The sequence below is a fragment of the Chrysemys picta genome, chromosome 24 (genome assembly GCF_011386835.1).
Source record: "Chrysemys picta bellii isolate R12L10 chromosome 24, ASM1138683v2, whole genome shotgun sequence".
In the NCBI taxonomy this organism is placed as follows: Eukaryota; Metazoa; Chordata; order Testudines; family Emydidae; genus Chrysemys; species Chrysemys picta.
In genome coordinates, this window is record NC_088814.1 from 12,188,456 (window position 1) to 12,214,732 (window position 26,277).

Genomic DNA, 26,277 nt, shown 5'->3' on the forward strand with positions numbered 1-26,277 from the left:
CTGCGGCCAATGGGAGCTGCGGGGGGTGGTGCCTGCAGGCAGGGGCTGCATGCGGAGCCTCCTGTTCCCCCCCCAGGGGCTACAGGGAAGTGCTGCCTGGGTCTGGGAGTGGTGCGGGGCCAGGGCAGGCAGTGAGCCTGCCTTAGCCCCACTGTGCTGCCGAGTGGGAGCCGCCTGACCAGGGCCTGCACCCCTCCCACATCCCAACCCCCTGCCCCAGCCCAGAACCCCCTCCTACACCCAAACTCCCTCCCAGAGCCAGCACCCCTCACCCCCTCCCACACCCCAATCCCCTGCCCCAGCCCTGAGTCCCCTCCTGAACCCAAAATCCCTCCCAGAGTCCATACCTCTCACCCCCTCCCACACCCAACCCCCTGCCCCAGACCGGTGAAAGTGAGTGAGGGTATGGGAGAGCGAGCGATGGGGGGTTGGGGATGGAGTGAGTGGGACAGGGCCTCGGAGAAGGGGCATGGGCGGGGCAGAGGGGAAGGGGCGGGGCAGAGGACAGAGCTAGGGTGCTTGGGTCTGTGTGATTAGACAGTTAGAATCATAGAATCATAGAATCTCAGGGTTGGAAGGGACCTCAGGAGGTTCTAGTCCAATCCCCTGCTCAAAGCAGGACCAACCCCAACTAAATCATCCCAGCCAGGGCTTTGTCAAGTCGGGCCTTAAAAACCTCTGAGGATGGAGATTCCACCACCTCTCTAGGCAGGGCTGTCCCTAGCCATTTGGGAGCCTTATGCAGCCCCCCTGGTCTCCCCTCCCCCAGTGCCTGGGAGGCAAGAGCTGTGGAGGGCCACTTTGGGGGGCCCCACAGGCCCAGTGTGGCCCGGGGAATTAGCGGGGGGCTGGGAGCAGCCCGCTCCGCTTCCCTCGCCCCAGAACCAGCTGTGTCGCTCAGGGGAGGGAAGTTGCAGGAAGGGAAATTCCCCCCCCCCCCCCCCCCACGGCGGGAAGCGGAGCAGCCCAGTCCCAGCCCGCTCCACTCCGCCAGCTCCCAGCCGCGGCGCTCCGCTTCCTGCTGCCGGTGAGTGTAGGGTTGCTGGGGGAAGAGGTGGAATGGGGGAGGGCCGGAGGCAGAGCAGGGGGGAAGGGTAAGAGGCAGGGTGGAGGAAGTTGTCCGGGGCCCCGCACCCCGCTAGGGACCACCCTGACCCTTGCAGCGGGGGCCGGCTGAGGGATAGGGCTGGTCGCCAGGGCTGGTGCTGCCACGTATGCACCACGCAGCTGCGTAGGGCACCATGAAATGTGGGGCAATTTGGTGCCCCAAATTTCATGGTGCCCTACGCAGCTGCGTATGCTGCGTATGCCTAAGGACGGCCTGTCCTTGGGTAACCCATTCCAGTGCTTCACCACCCTCCTAGTGAAATAGTGTTTCCTAATATACAACCTAGACCTCCCCCACTGCAACTTGAGACCATTGCTCCTAGCCCTAGCCCATGTGGTCCCTGGCATGTTCCCGCTCTCAGCCCAAACGCCAGCTCTCAAGTCCATGTCATTCCTAGCGCTGCCCCTGCCCATTGGGGCCAGGCAGTGGGGGACAGAGGCTGTTTTTCAGTTTATTGTCAGTGGGGTTGAAAAGACTCCTGCTGCAGCCTCTTCCCAGCCCTGCTCCATTTCCGGGCCCTTCCCCTTCCCGCCCAGCCGGCAGGTTGGTGGGGGGCTGCAAGACCCGGGGAGAAGCTCCAAGGCCGAGGATCGCGATGAAACCCCCGAGCCGGGGCTGCGGGTCGGTTTCACCCCGTCCCTCTCTGCCCCCCAGTGCTGCCCAAGTTCGAAGTGACCCTGGAGCTGCCCCCCGTGGTGACGGTGCTGGATGAGACGCTCCTGCTGCGGGTGTGCGGCCGGTGAGTGTGAAAACAGCCCTGCCGGGGGGAGCTGGAACTGCCCTGGGCCTGACTCCCCCCACCGGCCCCCTAGGCCAGAATCTGACCTGCCCCTTCCCTGCCTGCGCCCCTCTGCCCCATGCTCATGGCCAGGCAGGGCTCCCTGGGGCTCTCACTCCCAGCCACATGACCAGCCCCACCCCATGGGCAGAGGCGTTGGCCCCCTCCCCTCCCACTTACCCTCTTCCTCCCCTCTGCTAAACAGATACACCTACGGGAAGCCCGTCCAGGGGAGGGTCCAGGCCAGCCTGTGTTGGGCGGAACAACCATCATATTTCAGGTTCAGTTCTTATGTGTCGCTAATTCGGTGCACGGAGCTTACTGGCCAGGTGAGTGTGACTGAGGCGGGGGGAGGTACATGACATGCTGCCGGAGGAGGCTCCTCTCCATGTTTTTCTTACACTGGCCAGAGGGGGCGCTGTGATCTGCCCTGATGAGGTTGGTGACATTGGTGTAAAGCTGGTGTAAGTGCAGGCGAATCAGACCCTGGATTCATTCGAGTCCCCATCTGGCAGGCTGGGGGTGGGGACTGGCAGCTGTGTAGCAGGGCTTAGGGACTTATATGCCCCCCCTTCCCCACAATATCTCAGTGCCTCACTGATCCTCCTAGCCACCGGGAGGCAGGGCAGGCTCCTGTCCCCATTGTACAGATGGGGAACTGAGGCACAGAGATCCCACCCACAGCAGCTCCAGCTACACAGCGCCCCCTAGCGCCGTGCTGGGGTACCAGTGTCAGGGCTGACTCCAAGATGAGAGCGCCCCCTGCTGCTGACTTTAGCACCCAGGTTTTCTTTGAGTGTCTCCCGGCCCAGCACTAACCAGCCCAAGCCCGATTAGAGACCTGCTGAGCTGACACCTGCGGGGCCTGGTGCAGAGCTGCTGCTAACGGGCTGTGATTCTCTCCCTCCAGACTGACAGCAACGGCTGCTTTTCCAGAGAGGTGGTTATAACTCCCATTAACCTAACCCACTCTCACTACAAGCTGAGCCTCCAGGCCAAGGCGTCTCTCATGGAGGAGGGGACAGGTGGGACTGAAATCAAGCACACATGCACGCCCCCAGGCAGCCCCCAGCACTGAACCCCGTGGGGCAGAGGGGGCTCACTTGCACATGTGGTAATGTCGTTTGTAGCCCAGCTGCTTTAGAGACAGGCCCAGAGGTAGTGTTGGGGGTTGGATCTGGGGTTCTGGTTCATCCCATCACTGGGATCGATCCCTCATGAGGAGTTCAGACCTGGGCACGTTCACGCAAAGACTAAACACCCTCACGCGAGTGGCCTCTGGCTGTGCACTGAGCTGGCAGAGCGGAGTGAAGGCCCAGCCTGTGTCACTGGGCCCTGAGTCGGCCTCAGTGACGTTAGCGCTTAGCGTTCAAAACTGCAAGTGCTAATCGCTTAGCAACAAACCCAGATAACTCCACATTTAACTCAGAAGAATCCTGATTTCCAGAGTGGTCGACACCCATTTGGCTGAAAACTGTAACTGTGGGATGGCTACAACATTACCCTCAGGTGCTAACATCAGCGATGGCGAAGTAGCTGGAGGAAAGCGGGTTCAGAACGGCAACGGGTCACTGGGCACTTCTGAAAATGGCCCTTTCTGGGGGCAGGCCCTGTGCCGAGAGGCCTGTGTGCGGGGTCAGCTCTGGGGCTGTTCAGTAAGGAACTCTCTGCTGGGAAAAGGGCCGCAGAGCCAGGAGACCCTGCTGGAAAATGTCAAGTGGCTGGTGGGGAAGGTGGATCTAAATTTTCTAGTTTCCAGATTCCCCAGGAAAATCCTTCTCTGACCCCATCCAAACCTCCCAAATTCTCCCCCAAATCACACCCTCCAGTCCATAGTGAGAGGGGGTAGAAATGGCTGCGCGGATTGTTATGGAGAGAAATCTGGGATGTAGCCTGAACTCTGGTGTCACTCCCAGTACCAGCACATTCCTCCTACTGTGCCTCCCTCTCCTGCTAGGGGTGGAGCTCCACATGACCAAGAGCTGTGACATCATGTCTGAAATCGCTACGGTGACCTTTGAGGACGCTGACGCTACCTACAAGGCTGGAATCCCCTACACTGGCAAGGTAACGGGATTACCGGTGTGACAGAGTGGGATATGTCTGTACCAACTGTAACCTCCATTGGTGTTGACTGCTTGCCGGATGTGCTGCACTTTTGGTGCACACATGCCCCATGCACTGGAGATCAGAATGCTTTAGCTGCGCTCTCCATGTGCTCAAGCCCCCTCTTATCGAGGGCACAATGGGGGTTGAGCAACCAGCCAACCCTCAGTTCCTTCTCACGGCCTCTGGCTGAGAGCCAGAGCCAGCAGCAGTGTCCGGTCTCCTGCTCCGCTGAAGTTTTTCTCTTGACGTTTTGTAAATAGTCATTTTCATAGTTAATAATTGTTAGTGGAGATAGTGGTTTAGTTAGTTTAGCTGAACTCTCCTGTTGTAGGGAGGATTTCAGTCTTAGACTCCCTCTCCTCGGAGCAAAGAATGTCGGCCATATGTACGGGGTGGGGGAATCTAGCCTGGAAAGCAGGGACTCTGGAAAACACTTGGGGGTCATGGTGGATAATCAGCTGAACGTGAGCTCCCAGTGCGATGCTGTGGCCAAAAGCGCTAATGCGACTCTGGGATGTATAACAGGGGACTCTCGAGTCGGCTACTCTGTATTTGGCAGGGGTGCAACTGATGCTGGAACCCCGTGTCTAGTTCCGGTGCCCACAATTCAACAAGGATATTAATAAATTGAAGAGGGTTCAGAGAAGAGCCCCAAGACTGGTGAAAGGGTTAGACAAGATGCCTTATAGTGATAGACTCAAAGACCTCAATCTATTTAGTTTAAGAAAGAGAAGGTTAAAGAGTGACTTGATTACAATTTGTAAATATTGGGGAACAAATATCCAATAGCAGAGAAAGGCCGAACACGATCCAACGGCTAGAAGTTGAAGCTACACAAATTGAAATGGAAATAAGGTGTAAATTTTTTATAGTGAGGGTAATTAATCAACAATTTACTGAGGTTCGTGGTGGATTCTCCGTCCCTGACAATGTGCAAATGAAGACGAGATGTTCTTCTAACAGGTCGGCTCTGGGAATTATTTTGGGGCAGGTCTCTGCCCTGTGCTAGGCAGGAGGTCAGACTGGATCACTACAATGGTCTCTTCTACCCTTGGACTTTATGAATCCTGGTGGGGGGGGGGCCTCTGAGGTGAGCAGTTCCTGTCTTCTCCACGTACAATGGGGTTTTGCCCCCAGGATTTAAATAATGTTCCTCGTGTGGGTCTGCCATGCCTGGAATAACAGACACTCTAAGTACCTGTATTGTCTGGGTTCACAGACACACATTAGAGAGCAGTGCAGGGACTTCAGAGCCCTCCCCAAACGGACTGTGAAATCCAGGGAGACTAGACTGAAGGGATTTCTCCTGGAGAAGTCTAGGAGGCCAGGCTCAGTCCCTGAAGAGATGCTGGATCCTCCTAGGACCGATCACCCTTGTGTAAAAAGTACCCTGGCAGCCATCTCTTCCGCCTCTAAGGCTGTGCCTGCCCCGGTTAGTGACCTCGAGTGTGATGGACGCCATCCTGCCAAGGAACGTGGGAGTAGATCTCCTCCTCAGGTACCTGCTACGTCACCTCTTTCTGTGTCACTTGAGAAGGGCAGCTCGAGGCCAATCCCTGGTCCCTCTGACGCCCAGAGAGCAGGAGTCCTGAGTCCTTGGTTCCGCTGTTGGCTCATCCCTTGGCGCCCAGAGAGGATTTCACTTGGTGGTGGCCTCTCAGCACCACTGCTTGCGGCACAGTCATTGCTGCTGGTGCTGCTGCGGGTGCTTCCGGCACCACTGTTTGCCACACTGACGCATCACCCCCGGAGCTCTCGCCTTCATTGCACCAGGTGCCGCTCTCCTCAGTGCCTCTGCTACCCGCACCTGTGGCCCAGACGTCCCATTTCCTGCACTCAGCATCCATCCTTCCACGCCGCTGCTGACAGTGCTGGATCTCATTTTGTGTCCCGCACCGACAGGCACAGCACCAGACGATTGGACTGTTTCTGAACTCCCAGATGCCCTTTGTTGTCTCCTTGAGGCGCAATAGGGGAGATTTTAAAGTCCCCAGTAAGAAAAGCCATGTCTAGCAGTCAGGGTTACTGGCCTAGTGGGTGGGGGGAAGCAGTAGACTCGATATATCCTGTTTGTAGTAAGGCTTTTGACATCCTCATAAGCAAACTAGGGAAACGTGGTCTACGACGGGGTCTCAACCTTTTCCTTTCTGAGCCCCCCCACCCCAACATGCTGTAAAAACTCCACGGCCCACCTGTGCCACAGCAACCGGTTTTCTGCATATAAAAGCCAGGGCCGGCGTGAAGGGGTAGCAAGCAGGGCAGTTTCCCCATGTGGTGGGACTTCAGCTCTGTGCCCTGGGCCCCAGCATGTCCAACACTGTCCCCGCTTGCTGGACCCCCTGAAACCTGCTCGTGGGCCCCCAGGAGGCCCTGGCCCCCTGGTTGAAAATCACTGGTCTAAATTAAATTACTGCAAGGTTGGTGCACAACTGATTGAAAAACCCATACTCAAGGGGTAGTTATCAATAGTTTGCTGGACTCTGGGAAGACGTTTCTAGTGGGGTCCCACAGGGGTCAGTCCTGGGTCCAGTACTACTCAGTATTGTCATTAAAGACTTGGACAATGGACTGGAGAGTGTGCTTCTAAAATGTGTGGATGACACCACGCAGAGAGGGGTTCCTAGCACTTTGCAGGACAGGATTAGAATTCATAACGACTTTGACAAATTAGCGAATTGGTCTGAAATCAACAAGATGAAATTAATTAAAGCGCAGTGTGAGGTACTACACTTAGGAAGGAGAAATCAAATGAACAGCTACAAAATGAGGAACACCTGGCCAGGTGATAGTGCCACTGGAAAGGATCTGGGAGTAATAGCCCCCAGTCCTCTGAGCGTCGCCGGTAGTGTCCGGCCCCTTCTCCTCTGGGCACTCACAGAATTACCAGGCCTGCTGCTCCCAAAGGACCAGTGCACAACAGCTTACTAGTTATATCTTAGATCCCAGCTCCCAAGGGAGACATGCAGGGTGCAGGCACAACCAATGGACACTGGTGGCTAATGCATTCAGATCTCCAGTGCATGGGGCATACGCAAAAGTGAAGCACATATAGACACCACATCTCGAAGAACGCTAGTTACTAGCAGGTAAGTATCTTCCCATTGTATGATGTGCAGTGCACACGCCTAAATTTACCCAAGGCAGATTATTGTATTGCATTCTGGACAGGTGCCAAGCCTAGAAAAGGTGTGTGACACTTTGTTGAAGGACTGTCATGGAGAAGATCTCAAGATGGCAATCTAGCGCCATCAGTTTTGATTTTCTCTCACTTACTGGCCCACCCCCACAGAACAATGTTATTTCTACACAAGGGCCCGCAGGTGGGGTGAGCACATCTGGGGGAGGGAGATGGAGTTTTCCAGCTGAGCACATAGCAGAAGGGTCTAGAGAGACTCTACTTAAGAAGGGGCGCTGCTCTGTGCAGCCGTGCCGACCATCACCACATGCCAGAAGGACTGGCTGGAGACAGACAAGGCAGGAGGGATTCTGCCCAGCCTGAACTGTTGACAAACTCCAGAGTCAGAGGCAGGGTGAGATCAGACTAGAGAAGGGTGCTCATCAGGACATTTGTTCTCTGGCAAAGATCTGTAACTCTTGAGCCGTCTAAGTGACTGTGGTTTAGAAATTCCTTTGTTAAGCCTGAGTTCCTTGCTTGCCTACCACATTGTCCCTAAGGGGTTAATCTTAAAGCCCAGCATGGCCACAGCCCAGATGGGACTCAGAGAGAATGTGTGTAAGCAAAGCAAGGAGGCTCGGAGATCTGAGGCCCTGGTTTCAGGGCCTGGGGGCGGTTGGACTGTAGAGCCCACATCCCAAGGGAGGGCTCAGTCAAGGGATCAGACAACCTGTTACCCCTCAGTGCTCACCCCAGCACCCCCATCTATTCCAGTCCTGCTGCAACTTCTTCCCAGATCTGCTAATGCCCCTCAGTCCTCACCACAACACCCCATCCCAGCCCTGGGCTTTCCCAGTGCATCTCAGGGCTGGATTGCATTGTCCCTTTCTGCTCCCCGCCAACTCTTTAGCCCCTAGTGGGTAACACTCTCCCAGGAGTCTGCTCCCTTGAGTTCTGCGTCTCCCCCTTTCTCTCCTGGCTCAGATGCTCCTGAAGGCGGCAGATGGCTCTGCGCTAAAGAATGAGAAGCTGCAGCTCTTTGTTAGCTATGGAGATAAGAATAAGAAGCAGACCTTTCATACGGACGAGTCTGGCAGAGCCTCCTTCGAGCTGGACACCTCCGGCTGGACCGGGACGGTCACTCTGAGGGTAAGTGACGGGTCTCTGAGCCCCAGTGGGGCCCCTGCATTCCAGCCTGTTATTGATTCTGTGATCTTTGATGTTTATTACGGTGGTGCCTAAGGAGCAGCCAGGATCGGGGCCCCATGGTGCTGGGTGCTGCACACACTCAGCGTAGCAAACGGCCCTGCCCGAAGCGCCTGCAGGCTGAATAGCCAGGACAGATGGTGGCAGGGGACAGGCACAGAACCGACCAGCAGAGCCAACAATGGGGTGACGCAAACGGCATCTTAGTGCCACCACTTGTCTTCTCATTAATATTTGAGGTGGGGTTTAGTTAGGAAGGTCGCCCCCTTCGGGCAGCTCAGCCCAGAAGCTGCCCCATTGCCGCTGTCGGGCTGCCCCATTCGAACCGCTGGGGTTTTCCATGTCACTCTTACGGACGCAGGACGAGGGGCCATGGGGGTGAGCTTAGCCGGCAGCATCAGAGCCTGGCCTGCCCCGGCTGCATTCCTGTCCTGTGCTGGGTGCTCTGCTCCCCAGCGAGCCCCATCGCTCTCTCTGTCCCCCAGGGGCGCTTCAAGCAGGTGGCTCGCAGCTCTGTGTATGGGAGAGTCTCTCCCAGTTATCCGGATGCCCATCGTAACCTGGAGCCCTTCTACTCCAAGAGCCAGAGTTTCCTGAAGATCCGCTCGCTGGGAGGGATGCTGCCCTGCGACCAGGCCCAGCAGCTCCAGGTGGATTACGTCATTGCTAGGGAGGCCCTGGGGAACGGGTCCAGGAGCCTGGATTTCATCTTCCTGGTGAGCCCGTCCTGAGAGACTAAAGTGTGTGTGTGTGTGTGTGTGTGTGTGTGTGTGTGTGTGTGTGTGTGTGTGTGTGTGTGTGTGTGTGTGTGTGAGAGAGAGAGAGAGAGAGAGAGAGAGAGAGAGAGCACAAGGTGCGTGTGTGCGCACATCTGTGAGCACGAGGTGCGGAGTCAGCGCTGTGACCCCACAGCAGAGCAGTGGGGAATCGGACGATTCCTTTAAATTACAAGGGCCAGTCCTTTAGTGTCTGAAACGAAAAGTTTATTATAAGGAAAAAAGAAAGAACAAGAAGAGAGTTGTTAAATGGTAAAACAATCACATACAAACAGAGACTTCAAAGTCCACATATCAGGTTCTGAGCAGTATTGGTGAGTTTGTTGGCTTGAAAGTCCCTCTGGAACAGATCTGCAGCTTGGATGGGTCATTCAGTCCTTTGTTCAGAGCTTCATTTGTAGAAAAGTTACTCCAGAGGTAAGAAGCAGGACTGGAGACAAAATGGAGAAGATGCAGCTGCCCTTTATATTCCTTTTGCCATGTGGCTGGTACTTCCTTTGTCCCAAACACAAGCTGCACAGCTCATGGCATGGAAAAGCCAGACTTAGAGTTCTCTGTCCACCAGCCTGCCCCTACGTGCCTTGCTGGCTCCTAAGGTGTAGCCCCTAGTTCCTTTCAATGGGCTCACTGTTGGGCTATGACCCGCGATGGGCCATCGAAAAGGCTCGGCAGTGCTGATGCCAATCTGTCTGGGGGTGTCACCCAGAACCACAGCCTGAGTTTTGAAATATAGATGTACCACACAGACCTAGAACACAATACAAAGGTGATACAAACATATAAACAAGATCCTCATACTTGGCAAATCGCACCATTTTCACAGACACCTTCCATGGCATATCTGGTCCGATTCCCTGCAATTTTATAATGTTGGTATCAACAATACCATAAAGTGTCTCCCAGATTCCACACAGCGTCACACAGCTCAGTGACCCCCGTCTCCTCCTCCCCAGGTCGTGGCCAAGGGAGCCATCGCCAGGATCCTCCACAAGGGGCTGGACCTCAGGGAGGGTGCTGGTAAGTGGCGGGGGAGGGGTCTGTGGAGATGGGGGTGCCCAGGGGGTGACTGGGGATTGAGCCCCTTGAGCTGGGCCGGGCTGGGGGAGGGGGCTCTGCTGGCTGGGCCTGACTTCCCCTGGGTGTTTCCCACCGTCCCTAGGGCTGAAGGGCTCCTTCTCTGTCGAGCTGCCCGTCGGCTCTGAGCTGGCACCCACTGCCACGGTGCTGGGTTACACGGTGCTGCCCGATGGCGAGATGGCTGCCGACCGCGCCCGGCTGCATGTGGCCAAGTGCCTCCTGAACAAGGTGAGCCTGGGGCTTGGGCGCAGGAGCCTCTGGGGTGGGGGAATCTCTCCCTGCCCCATAACAGGAGCCCTGAGCAGGGGCATCGCTGGGTTCCCCCAGCCCCTCCCTTCCCCGGCCTTCCAGCAGCACCAGGGTTGTTGCGTTAGTGCCAGCTCTGGTGAATTGATCACTAGCCATTTCGCCCCCGCCTGCAGGCGTTCCCGCGGTGACGGGAAGAGCTCCGGCCCCCGCACTATGGAGGAGCAGGTGCCTGCCCTCCCCCCTCCCATTCCCTTCTCCCTGACCCCAGCAAGTACCTGCTCCCCCAAACCCTTCCTGCCTCCCCCAGCCGATCCTGCTTCCCCCGTGGACTCAGCCTCTCACTCCGGGCCCAGCAGGTACCTGCTGCCTGCCTGCCCCACCCCTCGCCTCCCTGTACCCAGCTCCCCAGAGCTCCTGCTTCTGTCCCTCCCATCCCACTGGCCAGGACCCGGACGCTCCCCGGCCCACTCTGGGCTCCCTGGCAGGTACCTGCTGCCTTGAGCCCTCCCCACTCCCCAATCTCTGCAGCCACTTGCTCCTCCAACCCCCCAGAACTTCTGCCACCTCAACCCTACCCACTGCCCATCCTCCAACCCGCGCCAGCCCCTGCTCACCCTGGGAGAGTCCTGGGGCAGGGGGCAGGGATATGATGGTCTGATCCCCCTTCCCCTCTGGAGGCTTGCAGGGGTGGCCAGCTGGCCATATTTCTTTAGAGGGTTTCTAAGGGGGCCGCTGCCCCTCCAGTCGACTGGGGCACAAGTGTCATGAGGGGAGGGGCCCCTCTCCTCCTCTGGGCCAGCAGCCGACTCCCACTCTTAGCCAGATGAGCAGTAGAAATGCCCCCCCATGAAGGCTGGGGCTCCCCTCTCTGGGCAGCCGGCAGGGGGACATCCCTGTCATTGAGAAAAAGCTTTCACCAGGGACCAGCCATCAGCCCCCTCCCCACTGCACATAGGGGTCAGTTGGGAGGAAGGCCCCTACCCTGTGGGAGTAGGGAGGTAAAGATACAGAATTCCTCCTCTACCTCTCCCCTACATCTTGTGGGGTCTGGCTGAGTCCTGCCCCCTCCCACTTCACCCCACTGCCCTGGGGGTAAGTGTGACCTTTCTGCCCCCCCCCCCCCCCCCCCCCCCCGCACAGGGAGGCAGTGCACTGTTACCCGGAGGCATTTCAATACCCCCCTTGGCAATGGCGGCTGCCCCCCCCCCGCAGCAACTGGCATCTGCTTGGTATTGGCCTAATCGCTCAGCCTTCAGCCGACCCCCCTGGGCAGTGCTGTGCATGTCCAGACACACTGCGGGAGGGGGCAGGGGGAGCGGAGAAGCCAGAGGACAGGCTGCAGCCCAGGGCTTCGTCCTCATCAAGAATCTCAGGACTTTTCGGGGGTCTGCCTCATGAGTTTTATCTGTGAGGCTGGCTATCCTGTTGTATCCGTACCTCCCTGCACCTCCTATCTCCCCTCCTCCCCCTGGGGTGTCTATGAATAACTGCAGCTCCCTGAGCTGTCTCATGGGGGCGCTGAATGAGCTTGGGCTGCTTCAACCCCCCACGCCCAGCACCAACTCCCAAAGCGCCAGCCCTTCAGCCAGCGGGGCCTGGGGCCAGAGTGACACTCAGTGCCTGCCCCCCTCGCCTGGGCCTGTCTCCTCCTGCCCCTGCGGGGGTGTGATACATGAAGTGGAGGGGGTGGGGGGAGTAGCTCTCTTTGATAGACACCCAGCCAGCCAGTTAGCTGTAAAATCCCTCTTGGTCTGTTCTCTGCTTGCTTGACCTGTAAAGGGTTAACAAGCCCACAGGTAAAAGACAAGGAGTGGGCACCTGACCAAAAGAGCCAATGGGAAGGTAGAACTTTTTAAAATTGGGAAAGAAACTTTCCCTTTGTTTGTTGTTCTGGGCTGCAGGGCCGGAGCAGCAATGCTGTAAGCAGCTTAAGCCAGGTGTGATTACAGATGATCAATTCATACCTTGAATCTACTTATCAGAAGCCTCAGTTATATAAGTAATATTAGGGAATGTCTAAAAAGAAACGATCAGGGTTATTTCTTTTATTTCTTAGGCTTGGTCTACACTACCCCCCCTAATTCGAACTAAGGTACGCAACTTCAGCTACGTGAATAACGTAGCTGAAGTTCGAAGTACCTTATTTCGAATTAGTTCAAACTTACCTTGGTCCACACTCGGCAGGCAGGCTCCCCCGTCGACTCCGCGGTACTCCTCTCGGCGAGCTGGAGTACCGCAGTCGACGGCGAGCACTTCCGGGTTCGACTTATCGCGTCCAGACTAGACGCGATAAGTCGAACCCAGAAGTTCGATTTCCAGCCGTCGAACTTGCCGGTAAGTGTAGCCAAGGCCTTAGTGACTTGTGGACTTCTCTGTGCTAACCCCAGATGCTTTTGTTTGCTTGTAACTGTCACGGACTCACAGATCATTCCCACTCTGGGCCCCGTGCGGTCCGTGGGGGGGTGCCCCTTTCAGTGAGACAGCCCTTCTCGGGGGTCCACTCTCTCTCGGGGTCAGGCCCCTCCACCTCCTGGAGCCGCACCTCTCTGAGCCTTAGCACATCCGTTTCTCACCGTGGGGCCCCTCAGGGAGTCCACTCGCTCTGGACTCTCGGGGCCTCCACCCCCCGAAGGGGTTGATGCAACCCTGTTCTCTAGACCGGAGTGAATCCCAGCCAGCGTAAAACAGGAGGGTTTATTGAGCGTTGAACACAGCACAGGAAACTCTCTGACCCTCAGGCCTGGCCTCCCTCAGCACAGCACATCCCAGTCTCCCTGCATCCAGGCGGGCTCTGCCTGCTCCCCCTCTCCAGCCCTGACCCCCCCTGCTGCCCAGCTGGGCATCTGATATCCCCTGCCCCAAGCCCCGCCTCTGTCCATTGTCTTCTCTCCAGGTAAACTGGGTTGTAAACTGGGGCCTCCTCTCCTCCCTTCTGTCCTCTGGCTGGAACCGGCTGGTTAGGTCACTGGGTCCTCACTCTGCAGCCCATTGTCCACCCACTGGCCAGAACTGGCTGCGTCTCCTCAGCTCGGTCTCCGGGTCGGGGTCTCAGGTCACCGGTCGCTGGGGTATCCATCCTCCAGGCCATTGGCTGGGGTTCCAAGTTCCCTCTCCGGTCCTCTGTAACAACAAACTCCCTCTCCCCTCCCCTCGTTAAACCAGTAACACCCAGTGAAACTGAGTCCCACCCCCTCCATTGAAACCCCACAGAAAACAAGAAAAACCCCCACTTCGTCACAGTAACCATTAAGCTGAACCCCCAAGAAAGCTATTTTGGGTGCTTGATTTTTAGAATTGCTCTTTTAAAATCTAGCAAAAGCCTAAATTCCAGATGTATTTTCTTCCTTTTTGTTTTTAATAAAATTTCCCTTTTTTAAGAACAGGATTGGATTTTTGGTGTCCTAAGAGGTTTGTGTACGTTGTTTGATTAGCTGGTAGCAACAGCTAATTTCCTTTGTTTTCTTTCTCAGCTCTTCCCCGGAGGGGTGTGTGTGAAAGGGCTTGAGGGTACCCCACAGGGAGGAATTCCCAAGTGCTCCTTCCAGGGTTCAAAGGGTTTTGTTTGGTTTTTTTTGCATTTGGGTGGTGGCAGCATTTACCAAGCTAAGGTCAGAGAGAAGCTGTAACCTTGGGAGTTTAATACAAGCCTGGAGAGGCCAAGAATAAATTTTGAGAATCCTCGTGGGCCCCACTTCTGCACTCGGAGTGCCAGAGCGGGGATTCAGCCTTGACAGGGGGTCTCTCTCCCCCTCCCCTGTGACACGCTGTGCCTCGCCAGGTGAAGCTGGCCTTCTCGCAGGACCGGGCCCTGCCGGGCTCAGAGCTCCAGCTGCGGGTGCAGGCTGCCCCTGGGTCCCTGTGCGCCGTCCGCGCCGTGGATCAGAGCGTGCTGCTCATGAAGCCCGAGGCCGAGCTCAGCGTCAACACTGTGAGTCCAGAGCAGCTCGGCCGTGCACCCGGACCTTCCCCCGACGAGTCCTCCCTCATGCAGGGAGGGGCGATGCACGGCCGCTGGGGGACACCCCTCGAGGCCACCTCTCCCTGTCTGAGGGCTGCTCCTATGGCACTTGACAGCCCCTAACTCTGGGGGGTCCCCGCTTGCCTTGCCTGTTCTCCCATCAGCCCTTGCAGTGCCCCCCTCCCAGCACCCCTCACCATGGCTCCGGCTGGGAACATGGAGCTCGGAACTGAGATAATGGCCGGGGTAACCGGAGCTCACTCTCCAGGGCAGAGCTGGTCCCCAGGGGCAGGGGCAGGAGAATTCCCTGCCCCCATGTACAGCAGGCGACAACTGGCCAGGTGCATTGTGGGAGTTGTCCCTGCCCGGGTGATGACACAGAATTGCACTCGGCCTGTCGCTGGCGCCTGCCGTCCAGGGGCTCACGGGCTCTGTACACGGCGAGCGGAGCCTCCCAAAACCCCGTGGGGCAGCAGGAGATGGGACTCGATGGGCCAGAGGCTGAGTCACGTGTCCCTGTGAGCCATGGTCCCAGGGCCAGACCCCAACGCAGCCCCTCTGTGATCCGGACAGAGAGGGGGAGGGGCGCTAAGAGCCATTCGCTGCCCCACGGAGAGAAGGGGCACCTGCCCTTCCCCCCCCAGGTTCTCCCAGGGCATTGGGAGCGCGGGTCCCTCTACTAGGGCTGGGGGGGGAGCTGCAGGGACAAACGCCCATGTAGGGGATGTGGTTGGGTGCTGGGCAGGGTGGGGGAGGTGTCCAGGCTAGAGATGAGGCTGGGGCAAAAGCGGAGGTTTGTGGGGTGATGTGTTAGTGGGAGGAGGGGCAGGAGCTGGCTCTGGGGTAGCTCGTGTCTTGGTTTCATGGCTGATGTTGTCTGTGTTTGTCTTTAGGTCTATAACTTGCTCCCCAATTTTCCCAGAGGAGACTATCCCGATGCAGTGCGAGAACCTGAGTCATGTGATGATCCGCCCCAGGCTCCAGTTCCTCACTGCCGTGGCTTAGGTGGCCAGTGGAGGTGTCGCAGAAGGATTAGCAGCCGGACTCCCCCTCGGCATGACGCCTACAGCCTGTTTAAGGTAGGGTTGGGCCAGGCCAGGCCTCACACTCCTCTGTAGCTTGAAAGGACTAAACTGGCTCCGATGTGGCCAGAGCTGCTGGCATCCAGGGGTGAATCCCACCAAATGGTCCAGCCTGTTCTAATGAATCCCCAGGGATGCTCCTAGCAAACTCAGGCCTGGGATACACCTCCCCAGCCACCTTCAGACATGGCCCAGGCCCTGGGACAGATCCCCGGGGTATCCAGGGAGCAGGAACGCCCCATCCCGCCCCACTCCTGGGCACAGGGATATTACATGCGGGGCTGGCAGCGCCACCTCCAGTTACGGTTCTCTGGCACTTCCCGTTATAAATTTTCAGTTCATGTAACGTTGTCAGACTGAAACGTTTAGGGCTGAAATTTCCCCAGCCAAGGGTTGGTCTCAGGCTGAACTTTCTGAGGAGTTTCAGCTAACACAGCTCAGCAGGGGAGGTGGGGAAAATACTCAGTTTTCCCATGATAAAACAAAGCTGTTTAATTGAGAAGCTCCCTTCCTGGGAGCAGAGACTTGACCCTAGGCCAGGAGGTCTCCCTGGGGTCAGGGAGGTGCCCTTTGCCTTTCCCATGACATGCAGCCCCCATTTGGCTGCATGGGAAGCTCCTGGGAATGGCAGGACCCACATGCCCAGCAGAGGCTTGGAGTTTGGCAGCATTATTCTGCGAGGAATTGCTCTGCACCGCGCCTGCTCCATCCCCTCCTATGTGCTGACCAGCCTGCGCGCACCTTCGCCACAGAGCGACTGAGCCTGCTCCAGTCTGGGGCCCCAGGGACAGAGCAGGATTTTCCTGAAATGGCTCCTCCGGCCAGTAGGACCTGCGGTGGCACTGGGTGTGGGAACGGAGCATCTGGAGACGGTGCCTCTGGTGCTCCCAGTGCTCCCCTGACTGTCCCAGGCAGCCTGGAGGAGGAGGAAGCCACCTGAGTGAAATGTGCAGAGGGGGCAAGGAGTGGGTGGGGGGATGGGTGCAGAGGGGTAAGGATGGGGTTGGGTGCTGTCAGGGTTCCCTCCCCACTCTGAACTCTGGGGTACAGATATGGGGACCTGCCAGAAATACCCCCTAAGCTTATTTCTACCAGCTTAGGTTCAAAACTTCCCCAAGGCACAAATCCTTTCCTTGTCCTTGGACTGTATTGCTGCCACCACCAAGTGAGTTAGACAAAGATTCAGGAAAAGGACACTTGGAGTTCCTGTTTCCCCACAATATCCCCCCAAGCCCCTTCACCCTCTTTCCTGGGGAGCCTTAACAATAATCTACCAACCAATAGATTAACCAAGTGAGCACAGACCAGACCCTTGGGTTTTTAGGACACTAAAAACCAATTAGATTTTTAAAAGAAGAACTTTATTATAAAGAAAAAAGTAAAAGAAGCACCTCTGTAAAATCAGGATGGAAGGTAATTTTACAGGGTAATAAAAAGAGTTAAAACACAGAGGATTCCCCTCTAGGCTCAACTTCAAAGTTAGAGAAAACAGGAATAAACCTCCCTCTTAGCACAGGGAAAATTCACAAGCTAAAACAAAAGATAATCTAACTCATTTCCTTGCTATTACTTACAATTTTTGTAATCTTAGATGCTTACTTCAGGTAGGGTTTTAGGAGATGTTTTCTCCTGCCCTGGTCTCTCTCTGTCCGAGAGAGAACAACAAAAAGAGCACAAACAAAAACCTCCTCCCACAGATTTGAAAGTATCTTCTTCCCTTATTGGTCCTTTTGGTCAGGTGCCAAGCAGGTTATTTGAGCTTCTTAACTCCTTACAGGTAAAGGAGGGATTTTATGCTACCCTTCGCTGCATGTTTATGACATGCCGCCCAAATCACAGATGGTGCTGGGCAGCCTGTTCCACACCGTCTGTGATTTCTTCCTGGAGCTCTAGGGGAAAACAGAGTTAATAAGACACATGCGCCTCTAGATATACTACTGAGTATATAAAAACTAACAATAGGAGGTTGTGGAATCTCCAGGGAGGTTGTGGAATCTCCATCTCTGGAGATATTTAAGAGTAGGTTAGATAAATGTCTATCAGGGATGATCTAGACAGTATTTGGTCCTGCCATGAGGGCAGGGGACTAGACTCGATGACGTCTCGAGGTCCCTTCCAGTCCTAGAATCTATGAATCTATGAATGAATATTTTCCACATTTCAAGGACAATTTTAACCAGTTGATTCTGGGAAACTTTCCCGGGAGAGTGCATCAGCCACTTTGTTAGAAGCTCCTGAAATGTGTTGTATTTCAAAATCTAAATCTTGGAGAGCTAAACTCCACCGAAGAAGTTTTTTGTTATTTTCCTTGACAGTATGAAGCCACTTCAGTGCAGCATGGTCGGTTTGCAGGTGGAAACGCCGTCCCCAAATGTATGGGCGTAGCTTTTCCAGAGTGTACACAATGGCATAACATTCCTTTTCGGTGATTGACCAGTGGCTTTCCCTCTCAGACAGTTTTTTGCTGAGAAACATGACAGGATGGAATTCTTGATCCGGTCCTTCCTGCACTAAAACTGCTCCCATACCACGCTCGGACGCATCTGTGGTTACTTGGAAAGGGTTGTCAAAGTCTGAGGCCCTTAGCACAGGGTCAGACATGAGTGTCACTTTAAGCTGGTTAAAGGCCTTTTGACACTCTTCAGTCCACTGAACTGCATTGTTTCTTTTTGGTCAGGTCTGTCAGTGGGGGACGTAGGTGGGGTCTTGGGCTGCCCCCGGTTGTAAGGTGTTGTTTCGGGTTGCTCCTTCTGATGTCTGCTCCAACTGCTGCTAGCTTTTTTCTTTTCCGCCACCTCCACCCATTTGGTTCCGATCTCCCCCACCTCGATTACAGTTTTGGGCTTCCCATCTAGGATGTACCTTTCTATTTCCTCAGGAACACCCTCTAAGAACTGCTCCATTCTTCTTCGAGTGATTGCTCATATCAATTCCAGTTAGGTGTGTGCGCGCGCCGCATGCACGGATGTTGGAAACTTTTTCCCTAGCAGCTACCCGTCGGGCTGGCTGGGGAGCCCCCTGGAGTGGCGCTGATATGGCGTTGTATATAAGACTCTGCCGGCCCGACCCCCCCTTCAGTTCCTTCTTACCGCCCGTGATGGTTGTTGGAACAGTGGTCTCTTGTCTCCTCAAGTGCTCCACTAATCCCTAGCTTTCTCTTATCTTAATTGTTAGTTAATTGTTAATAGTTAGTGTTAAGTGTTTTCTCTATAGCGTTAAGTGTAGTTTAGTAGTTGAGGGCAGTTCCCCATTCAATGACTGCCCTGCAGGGCTCTGGGGTATGCCGTCCCAGGGCTTCAAGCCTTGCAAGTCTTGCAACAAGCCCATGCCTACGGGCGACCCCCATGACTCCTGTCTCAGGTGTCTGGGGGAGAGCCATCAGGCTGAGAAGTGTAAAATCTGTAAGGCATTCAAGCCCCGGACAAAAAAAGAAAGGGAAATTCGACTCAAGCAACTCCTTATGGAGTCTGCTTTGCCGCCCTCTCAAGACGCGGGCCTGAGTGCCTCGGTGCGCCGTGCTCCACCAGAGGTACCGTCTACAGCACCACAGAAGTTCCTGCGCTCATCTCAGGACCGACGATCTCCTGGGCCCCAAAAACGCCCACCTCGGCACCACTCCCATTTCCTGGTGGCTAGGAAGAAGCAATCCTTGGGAGGACCCCCTGTTAGGGCCAAAGCTGTTGTTCTGGCCCCGACCGAGCAAGCCTTGAACCAGGCCTCTAAGCAGGACAAGGTCGCTAGGCCCCAGTCTGCTCACGCCAGCCCCGCACAAGGGACCGTGCAAGTGGAAGAGATTACATTACCTTCCACCCCGGATACCTTCGAGGCTGCCAGAGGGCTCATTGAAATGACGGCTCCAGTGCCCCCGGTCCCAGCACCAGCTCCGACCCGAGTTCTGGTACCATCCAAGGGTAAACTGGCGATGTTCAGACTGAAAGCCCTCAGACCAGCATCTCCATGCTGTGAAGAAGTGGGACTGTTCTTAATGTTTCCTCTGAATACTGTGTGGGTGCCTCAGTTTCCCCTATGCATTTCTTAAGTCTCCAGTGTGCATAAATGGCCGACACCCTGTATCCTGGCAACAAATGGCTGGGGCCATTCCCCCCTGCAAGGGAATAGCTAAAAGGGAACAAAGAGATCAGGTGACCACCTGGCCCGGGAAAGAGAAAAAGGCCAGAAAGGAGGGGCTGGAAGGGGTTTCAGTTTGGAGCTGGCTGGGGACAGGAAGTGAGGGCAGATGGGGTTGTCTGGCTTGCTGGGCCCCAGAATGGACCCGGCTGAGGGGTCCTGTTCTCTGTACCTACGGAGGTTCTGACGTGAGGGCTCTGATTTCAGAAACACGCCTTGCTGAAGTGATGGCTACAAGGAAGGCAGTCTTACAAGATAGGTAAAGGAGTGAGCAGGTAGCCATTGGCTCGAATGGGGGCCCTGTGAGCCTAGAGGGAACCAGGTTAAGGTCCCACGCCGGAACCGGTTGACACAGCTGTGGGTATAGGCTATGGTTACCATACGTCCGGATTTTCCCGGACACGTCTGGCTTTTTGGGCCTCAAATCCCCGTCCAGGGGGAAATCCCAAAAAGCCGAACATGTCCGGGAAAATAGGGAGGGAGGGGCCGGCGGTACCCTTAGGTCCTAAGCTGCACGCTACATGACAAGATCAACGTATGCACTCTTTGGACGTGCGCAGGGCCCTCACGTTCTATATCGAGCGTACGAAGCCATTTAGAAGGATGACTCAACTCTTCGTTGCACTGGCTGACCGGATGAAAGGCCTGCCGGTCTCCTCGCAACCTATTTCCTCTTGGATCACATCCTGTGTTTGTGCTTGCTACGACTTGGCCGGTGTTCCGACACTGCGCCTCACCGCCCACTCGACGAGGGCTCAAGCCTCCTCGACCACCTTCCTGGCTCAGGTCCCGATCCATGAGATCTGTAGAGCGGCGATTTGGTCATCTGTTCATACCTTTGCCACTCACTACACGTTAGTACAGCAATCTAGAGATGATGCTGCGTTTGGATCAGCGGTTCTGCACTCAGCGATGTCTCACTCTAACCCCACCACCTAGGTAAGGCTTGGTAGTCACCTAATTGGAATCGATATGAGCAAGCACTCGAAGAAGAAAAAACGGTCACTCACCTTTGTAACTGTTGTTCTTCGAGATTTGTTGCTCATATCCATTCCAAACCCACCCTCCTTCGCCACTGTCGGAGTAGCCGGCAAGAAGGAACTGAGGGGGCGCTGGGTCGGCTGGGGTATATATCCAGCGCCATGAAGGCACCACTCCAGGGGGCTCCACAGCCGACCCACCGGGTGTTGCTAGGGTAGAAAATTCTCCGACGATCGTGCACGCGGCGCGCGCACACCTAATTGGAATGGATATGAGCAACACATCTCGAAGAACAACAGTTACAAAGGTGAGTAACCGTTTTTTTCTGAACCGTCTATCCCGTTTCTACCATGCCTGGTCTCATATTACATCGGACCGTTGGGTCCTCCACACAGTGCAGGTGGGATATTCTATCCATTTCCGTTCCATCCCACCCTGTCACCTCCCTTCCCTGTCTCTCTTCAGGGACCCTTCTCATGAGCAACTCCTCGTCCAGGAGGTTCAATCCCACCTTGCCTTGGGGCAGTGGAGGAAGTTCCTCAGGAGCTCAGGAGCAAGGGTTTCTACTCCCGCTACTTCCTTGTCCCCAAGGCAAAGGGAGGCCTAAGACCCATTCTGGACCTCAGGGAGCTCAACAAGTACATTGTCAACCTGAAGTTCCCTATGGTCTCCTTAGCCACTATCATTCCCTCACTGGACCCGGGAGACTGGTATGCCGCCCTCGATATGAAAGATGCGTACTTTCACATTTCAATTACTCTAGACGCACTATCAGTTCACAGCCCTCCCGTTCGGCTTGTGCACAGCCCCTTGCATCTTTACCAAGTGCATGGCGGTCGTGGCCGCTTTTCTTTGCCGACACCACGTGCATGTCTTCCCGTACCTCGATGACTGGCTTATAAGGGGACGGTCTCGCCAACATCTCCAGTCTCAGGTACAACTGGTCATGGACACGTTCACTCGCTTGGGCATCATGATAAACATCAGCAAATCTGTCCTCTCCCCTACTCAAACAATAGAGTTTATAGGAGCAGTCCTGGACACAAAGCAAGCGAGGGCTTTCCTTGTGGAAGCACGGTGCCTGGCTATAGCAGGCATAATTACCAGCCTCTCCAAACAAGTTTCCCACCAACACAGCAAGGCAGTGCCTCAGGTTGCTGGGTCACATGGCGTCCTGTACCTACGTGGTGCAGCACGCCAGGCTAAGACTCTGGCCTCTACAGACGTGGTTGGCATCAGCCTACTGACCGGGATGCAACAGTCTACACATGGTCCTCACAGTCCCGAAGTGCACCCTCGACTCCCTGCAGTGGTGGCTGAATCCTCGGATGGTGGGTGTCAGGGTTCCGTTCCATCCCCCCCAACCCACTCTGACTCTGGTTACAGACGCGTCTGCCCTGGGACGGGGGGCCCACCTCGGCAGCCTGACAATGCAGGGCTTATGGCACGAGAGCGAGCTGTCGCTGCACATCAACATCAAAGAGCTCAGGGCGATCCGCCTTGCGTGCCAAGCCTTTCTTCCCCACTTGCAGGGCCACTGCGTAGCAGTCCTAACGGACAACACCACGGCCATGTTCTACCTGAACAAGCAAGGCGGAGCCCGGTCATCGCCGCTCTGCCAAGAAGCCCTCTCCCTGTGGGACTTTTGCTTAGCCCACTCCATCAACCTTCAGGCCTCGTACCGGCCGGGTGTCCAGAACGTACTGGCGGACAGCTTGAGCAAGCATTTTCTTACACACGAATGGTCGATACGTCTGGATATCATTCATTGCATTTTCCGCACCTGGGGGTTTCCCCGAGTCGACTTGTTCGCTTCGCAGACCAACAGGAAGTGCCCAGCCTTCTGCGCCTTCTGGAGTCACAGCCCGGGCTCGATAGCAGACGCCTTCCAGATCACATGGTTGGGCCAGTTGCTTTATGCCTTCCCACCGTTCCCGCTGCTCCACAAGATGCTCCTCCAGGTCCGCCGGGACAAGGCAGATGTCATACTGGTAGCCCCTGCCTGGCCGCGCCAGTGTTGGTACCCGGTCCTGCTGAACCTGTCAATTCAGGCTCCCCTATGTCTCCCTCTCAGCTCCGACCTCATCTCTCAGAACCACGGTCGTCTCCTGCACCCGGACCTTCAGTCGCTCCACCTCACGGCCTGGAGGATCCGTGGCTGAACCAGGCTGAACACACCTGTTTGGACTTGGTAAGGTGGGTGCTTCTTGAAAGTCGCAAGCCGTCGACTAGGCTTACCTATGAGGCCAAGTGGAAGAGGCTTTCCAGCTGGTGCGCTCAGTGGCAGGTGCCCCCGCTCCAGGCTTCCATTCCGTACATCTTGGACTACCTGATGTTCTTAAAGGACCAGTACCTAGCCTTTGGATCCCTTAAGATCCACCTCGCGGCCATTTCTGCGTTTCACCCAGGCGTGGCCGGGTGCTCGGTGTTTGCACACCCGGTCATGCAGCGTTTCCTCAAAGGCCTGGAGAAAATCCATCCTCCAACGAAGCCACCTGTGCCTGCATGGGACCTTAACTTGGTCCTCTCCTGCCTTATGGGCCCTCCTTTCGAGCCACTGGCCTCCTGCTCACTTCTCTATCTCTCCTGGAAGGTCGCTTTCCTAGTGGCCATTACTTCTGCACGTCAGGTGTCCGAACTACGGGCTCTCACGTGTGAGCCGCCCTATACCGTTTTTCATAAAGATAAAGTTCAACTAAGACCTCACCCGGCCTTTCTGCCAAAAGTGGTGTCCCGTTTTCATGTGAGCCAGAATATCTTCCTACCGGTTTTCTACCCAAAACCGCATGCTGACCTTTGGAAACAGCGTCTCCATTCTCTGGACGTCAGAAGGGCACTTGCCTTCTATATAGACCGAACAAAGCCCTTCCGTAAAACAACCTAGTTGTTTGTCACCATCGCGGAGTGGATGAAAGGCACTCCGGTTTCCTCTCAGCGAATATCTTCGTGGATCACCAGGTGTATTCATGCTACAACTTGGCAAACGTCCCTCCGCCTGCTGTCACGGCTCACTCCACGAGAGTTCAGGAGTCATCAGCTGCCTTTCTGGCACACATTCCTCTCCAGGAAATCTGCAGGGCTGCCACATGGGCCTCGGTTCACACCTTCACGTCCCACTATGCCATCATCCAGCACTCTCGGATTGATGCAGCCTTTGGCAGAGTGATCCTTCAATCTGCGGTTCCTTGACTCTGACCCCACCTCCGAGTTAAGGCTTGGAAGTCACCTAACCCGAATTGATATGAGCAATCACTCGAAAAAGAAAAAACGGTTTCTTACCTTTCTGTAACTGTTGTTCTTCGAGCTGTGTTGCTCATATCTATTCCACCCCCCCCCCCCACCTTCCCCTCTGTCGGAGTAGTAGCCGGCAAGAAGGAACTGAAGGGGGGTCAGGCCAGCAGGGGCTTATATGGATCACCATATTGGCGCCACTCCAGGGGGCTCCCCAACCGGCCTGACGGGTAACTGCTAGGGTAAAAGTTTCCGACATCCGTGCACACGGTGCGTGCACACACCTAACTGGAATAGATATGAGTGACACATCTTGAAGAACAACAGTTACAGAAAGGTAAGTAACCGTTTTTTTGCATTAGGAAAGACAGATCTTCCACCATTCCAATTAGGACTCTATGAGGCTTGGTCTACACTAAACCCCCAAATCGAACTAAGGTACGCAACTTCAGCTACGTGAATAACGTAGCTGAAGTCGACGTACCTTAGTTCGAACTTACCGTGGTCCAGACCCGGCAGGCAGGCTCCCCCGTCGACTCCGCGTACTCCTCGCGGCGAGCAGGATTACCGGAGTCGACGGAGAGCACTTCTGAGTTCGATTTATCGCGTCCAGACAAGACGCGATAAATCGAACCCAGAAGTTCGATTGCCTGCCGCCGAACCAGCGCGGTAAGTATAGACAAGCCCTCAGAGTCCGACCACGGTGCAGTTCCTACTGTTGCCACAAGGGTGCTGCGCACCGAAGTGCTTGGTGCCACGTCTTGGCACGGTGCTGGAGGTTGAGGGCTAAGAGCTGCATCCATGAGGAGCTGTCGCAGATGAAAGTCCCGCTCCTATTTTAGTCCGGGGCCGCAAACCTTTGCAGATCCTGCACTTCTCGGTCTGATGAGATTCCCCCAGACACTTTAGGCAAGAGTCATGGGGGTTGCCCATTGGCATGGGCTTGGAGCAGGACTTAAAGCCCGGAGCCTTGGGCATGAGCCCAAGCTACCGGTGGGGAGGAGGGAAGATCCCTACCAACCCGCTAGAACTATTTACCCTATAACTATATAAAAACTCTATAACTATACTAACTATAAACTATTAACAAGCTATTAACACTGTTGAGAGGAAAAACGCTAGGGAGAGTGGAGAGCAGCAAAGCCGAGCTCCACAGTTCCAACCACCGTCACGGGCGGTAAGAAGGAACTGAGGGGGCGCTGAGTCAGCTGGGGTATATATCCAGTGCCATAAAGGCGCCACTCCAGGGGGCTCCACAGCTGACCCACCGGGTGTTGCTAGGGTAAATTTTCTCCGACGATCGTGCACGCGGCGCGCACACACCTAATTGGAATGGATATGAGCAACACATCTCGAAGAACAACAGTTACAAAGGTGAGTAGCCGTCTTTTTCTTTTAGACCTCACTTTCCATCATCCTAGCCTTCCTGTGCTCAGCCTAGAAAGAAAGAAAAAACCCAAGTTGTGAATTCCCCCTTGTTATAACTTAACTACTCTGCCTCCAGGCAAAGAAAAAAACTCCAGCTGCTCTCAGCTTAAAAAAAAAAAAAAAAAAAAAGTCCTTTGAAAACCAGGGAGGTTTTTTTTTAATCAGCCAAATGAAAAAATGTTTTTAAAATCCTGAGGTCTGTGCTTCTGGTTCAAAATGATCCCATGGCGCTGCCACCATGTCAGGGTTCCCTCTCCACTCTGAACTCTGGGGCACAGATGTGGGGACCCGCATGAAAGACCCCCTAAGCTTATTTCTACCAGCTTAGGTTAAAAACTTCCCCAAGGCACAAATCCTTCCTTGTCCTTGGACGGTGTTGCTGCCACCACCAAGTCATTTAGACCAAGATTCAGGAAAAGGACACTTGGAGTTCCTGTTTCCCCACAATATCCCCCCAAGTCCCTTCACCCCCTTTCCTGGGGAGGCTTGACAATAATCTACCAACCAATAGGTTAACCAAGTGAGCACAGACCAGACCCTTGGATTTTAAGGACACTAAAAACCAATCAGGTTTTTAAAAGAAGAACTTTATTATAAAGAAAAAAGTAAAAGAAGCACCTCTGTAAAATCAGAATGAAAGGTAATTTTACAGGGTAATAAAAAGAGTTAAAACACAGAGGATTCCCCTCTAGGCTCAACTTCAAAGTTAGAAAAACCAGGAATAAACCTCCCTCTTGGCATAGGGAAAATTCACAAGCTAAAATAAAAGATAATTCAATGCATTTCCTTGCTATTATTTACAATTTTTGTAACCTTAGATGCTTATTTCAGGTAAGGTTTTAGGAAATGTTTTTTCCTGCCCTGGTCCCTCTCCCCACAGATTTGAAAGTATCTTCTTCCCTTATTGGTCCTTTTGGTCAGGTGCCAAGCAGGTTATTTGAGCTTCTTAACCCCTTACAGGTAAAGGAGGGATTTTATGCTACCCTTAGTTGTATGTTTATGACAGGTGCGGAGGGTGATGGCATCTTGCCCCGCCAGAAGGAGGGATGGA

General features: G+C 54.9%; 1 protein-coding gene across 1 annotated transcript in view; it reads left to right on the forward strand.

The window, feature by feature from the left end:
• LOC101952650 (alpha-2-macroglobulin-like protein 1) overlaps positions 1-26,277 on the forward strand; it is a 51,294-nt gene that overhangs the window by 8,099 nt on the left and 16,918 nt on the right. The window contains exons 7-16 of the mRNA XM_065577459.1: positions 1,763-1,847; positions 2,092-2,215; positions 2,797-2,911; positions 3,844-3,953; positions 8,095-8,259; positions 8,802-9,032; positions 10,046-10,109; positions 10,252-10,397; positions 14,197-14,346; positions 15,270-15,455. Coding sequence (XP_065433531.1) covers positions 1,763-1,847; positions 2,092-2,215; positions 2,797-2,911; positions 3,844-3,953; positions 8,095-8,259; positions 8,802-9,032; positions 10,046-10,109; positions 10,252-10,397; positions 14,197-14,346; positions 15,270-15,455 — 1,376 coding nt within the window. The remainder of the gene's footprint in view (positions 1-1,762; positions 1,848-2,091; positions 2,216-2,796; positions 2,912-3,843; positions 3,954-8,094; positions 8,260-8,801; positions 9,033-10,045; positions 10,110-10,251; positions 10,398-14,196; positions 14,347-15,269; positions 15,456-26,277) is intronic.